Source organism: Pelobates fuscus, chromosome 2 (genome assembly GCF_036172605.1).
Source record: "Pelobates fuscus isolate aPelFus1 chromosome 2, aPelFus1.pri, whole genome shotgun sequence".
Classification (NCBI taxonomy): Eukaryota; Metazoa; Chordata; class Amphibia; order Anura; family Pelobatidae; genus Pelobates; species Pelobates fuscus.
Window position 1 is genome coordinate 340,584,576 of NC_086318.1, and position 3,743 is coordinate 340,588,318.

General features: G+C 43.1%; 1 protein-coding gene across 1 annotated transcript; it reads left to right on the forward strand.

Annotated features, from left to right (window-relative positions):
* Nucleotides 1-689: 689 nt before the first annotated feature.
* Nucleotides 690-2,914, forward strand: POU3F2 (POU class 3 homeobox 2). Its single transcript, XM_063441327.1, has one exon. It carries the CDS (start codon nt 772-774, stop codon nt 1,903-1,905), a length of 1,134 nt encoding a protein of 377 aa, XP_063297397.1. The 5' UTR covers nt 690-771; the 3' UTR covers nt 1,906-2,914.
* The last annotated feature ends 829 nt before the right edge of the window (nt 2,915-3,743 follow it).

Below are 3,743 nucleotides of genomic sequence, written 5' to 3' on the forward strand. Positions count from 1 at the left end.
GTGGTCTCCTGGCTGTGTTTCACAGCACCGATCAGGCAGTGGTCACAGACTTAGCTCTGCATCCTTGCTTCCAATAGCACAGCCAAAAAATAATAATACATACATACACACATGCACATTTCTACTTTATTCTCACAGTTATTTTTGGGGGCTATATCTAAGTTCGTATGGCCAAAATAAGAAGAAGAAAAAAAAGAAAAGAATAATAATAAAACATACCAGAAGTGAGGAGGAGATCCAGCAATAAGCACATGCTGGGGGTATGGCACCTTATTGCTGCTGCATGGATCCTTCAAAGAAAATAAGGGGATCTCTTAGGGTTCTTTTATTCCCCCCAAAAATTTTATAATGATTATAATTATTATTTATATTTATTTTTGTATGTTCTGTATGAGGTGCAGCGGGTTAATGATGGGATGCTGCGGGGATGGGCTGGTACCCAGCATCTCTCCTCCTGCTCCTCTGCCATGTGGTCGCTGCAGCCTGCAGGTGGGTGAAAAGGGGAGGCAAGCGGCGGCCAATGGGAGCGCGGTACCTTTGCTGGTTGCTAGGGGTATCCACGTAAATCAAAGGGCGGCGGACCAATGGGGAGTGCGAGGGGGGCGGCGCCCGGGACGCGTGCACAGGCACAAGCTGCTGCAGGGGAGAGAGGGGAAGAGACATAGAGAGGGAGAGAGAGCAGTGAGAGAGAGAGGCAGCCCGGGGCGAGGGGAAGCAGCTGTCAAATGCTCGGCTCCTTTAAGCAGTGCTATCAGTCGGGCTCGGAGAGTCATGGCGACCACAGCGTCCAACCATTATAACCTGCTGAGCTCCGGCTCCTCCATCGTCCATGCGGAGCCCGGCGGCATGCAGCAAGCCTCCGGCTACCGGGATGCCCAGACTCTGGTGCAGAGCGACTACTCGCTGCAGAGCAATGGGCACCCGCTGAGCCACGCTCACCAGTGGATCACCGCTCTATCCCACGGAGATGGAACTCCATGGTCCACCAGCCCCCTGGGCCAGCAGGACATCAAGCCCACCGTGCAGCCCAGCAGGGAGGAGCTGCACGGGGCAGGCACCTTGCAGCACCAGGGGAGACCTCCTCATCTGGTCCACCCTGGCCACGGCAACCACCATGGAACTGGGGCATGGAGGACCACCACCTCAGCCCACCTGCCCAGCATGGCTTCCACCAACGGACAAGGGCTGATCTACTCCCAGCCCAGCTTCACGGTCAATGGGATGATCAACCCAGGCTCTGGGCAAGGCATGCATCACCATGGGATAAGGGATGCCCATGAGGACCACCATGGAGACCATGGCCACCAGCAGCAACCTCAGCAGCAGCAGCACCAGGGCCACCACGAACACTCTGATGAGGACACCCCAACCTCGGACGACCTGGAGCAGTTTGCCAAGCAGTTCAAGCAGAGGAGGATCAAACTAGGATTTACCCAGGCAGATGTTGGGCTAGCCCTAGGCACCCTCTATGGCAATGTCTTCTCCCAGACCACCATCTGCAGGTTCGAGGCCTTGCAGCTCAGCTTCAAGAACATGTGCAAGCTCAAGCCTTTGTTGAACAAGTGGCTGGAAGAGGCGGACTCATCCTCTGGGAGCCCCACTAGCATAGACAAGATAGCAGCTCAGGGCAGGAAGAGGAAAAAGAGGACCTCCATTGAGGTGAGCGTTAAGGGAGCTTTGGAAAGTCATTTCCTCAAGTGTCCTAAGCCATCTGCCCAGGAGATCACCTCTCTAGCGGACAGCCTACAGTTAGAGAAAGAGGTGGTCAGAGTTTGGTTTTGTAACAGGAGACAAAAAGAGAAAAGGATGACACCTCCAGGAGGGACAATTCCAGGGGCAGAGGATGTATATGGAGCTAGCAGAGACACACCACCACACCATGGGGTCCAAACTCCTGTACAGTGAATCCTCCATGGCCCCATCACCTAGGACTTTTGATTGTCTTCTTTTTTATATGATCTCAGAACAACAAAACAAACAAAAAAACAACTAATGCAGGACACTGAACTATCTTCTGTGGTAGGCAGTGTAAGTGATGTTATTTTGACCTTTACAGGAGACTACCAAACAGTGGAATAGAGTGAGTATATTCAGCCCATGTCAGGCACTGAGAAGCTTATCTTGCAAAAAAAAAAAAAAAAAAATCCCAGCTAAAATATTTTTATTTTCTAAAATGACAAACATTGGCAAACTTGAGATGGTAGCTTTATTCACTGAAATTATGCTCTTAATTGATTGTAGCTGATGTGGTTATTTAATGTGAGACCCATTTAAAAAAGAAAAAAAAATACAACTTTGACAGTATTTGTGATGAGTACCAATTTGCACTGCAAGGAAGTTTACAAAGAGCCAGTTACCTGAAGAATCAGTACTCAAACAAACCGTTTTCCAATTGACTTGCAAATTGACACAGGGAGCATTTTTAGCAAGACACATCATGGTACTGTGTTATAATTTGCTTTTATTTCTAATGTGTATGTGAACTTCTTGTTATAAAAAAAGAAATGTTTTTAAATATGTGTTATGCTTATTTTTAACCCTTGCAAACTGGAAACCAGGCACCTTACAATACATAAACAGACTGCACATTGAGGGAAAGACAAACAGAACTTGTGCTAAGAAAGTGTTTTTTTTTTTTAGAATGCCAAGTAATTCAAGTAAACTTCATTTTCAGACAGTTTTCAGGGCCAGATTAAGAAGAAATAAATATATATATATTTTGGATTTAGCAGATCAGCAGAGAGGCAGAAGGCCCGGGGACTGGGAAGGCTAGATGAGTCTTTGGATAATGTTTAACTACCTGGAAAAAGTAAACTGAATTTTCAGTCCAACAGTATTAGAACAAAACCTACCTTGTTTTAACTGAAACAAATCAAAGTACTTGCAATCCCTCTGACTGACTTCAAAAACAATCTTAAAAACATAGGGTTTTTTTATTATTATTTAATGCACACAACTGAAAGTTTCCTTTTCAAGGAAGCACTTTAATTAAAATAAACTAAATATTTCCAATTATTATTGTTTTTCTTTAAATTTATTTTCTGATATTATCTATCTGTCTGTCTGTCTATCTATCCATCCATAGTTGTGTGTGTGTGTGTGTGTGTATGTATATTATATACATATATGTACGTATATATATATATATATATATATATATATATATATATATATATATATATATATCATAATTTGTACATGTTTAGATATATATACACACACACTCACATATTTATATATGTGTCTATACACACATACACACACACACACACACAAACATATACCTAAATAATAATGTAACTGATGTCTATTTGATACATAGGCTTCTCTGGCATTGGGATTAGTTTATTATAATTCATTATTATATTTTTTTTGCATTCGCTGTGGGATTTTTGTTCTTTTGTATCAGTGTCAGAGAAAGCCAGCCTTTGAATATCCTTGTGTCCCTGTTGTTTCTCAGCTGAATTCTTTGACATCATCTTGAACGCAAACAGTTGGCGCTCTGAAAACAAAAAAAGCTTTGGGGGCAAGCATGGGGGTGGTGGGTTGAAGAGAGACCCCTATCTTATTGTCATTGAAAAAAAAAATAAAAAAAAATACAAAATAACTTCTGTTTGAAAAAGACTGGATCATAGACAGTTATGTCATTGTCCATGTGTACACGTTGTATAATACAACCTTGTTATTTGCACAAACTTGGTTCAGGCTTTTTTATTTTAAATTAATGAATTAATGAATTGATT

Bases quoted from the DNA above. Each gene is read 5' to 3' on its own strand.
- POU3F2 (XM_063441327.1), top strand. From the start codon at position 772: ATGGCGACCACAGCGTCCAACCATTATAACCTGCTGAGCTCCGGCTCC.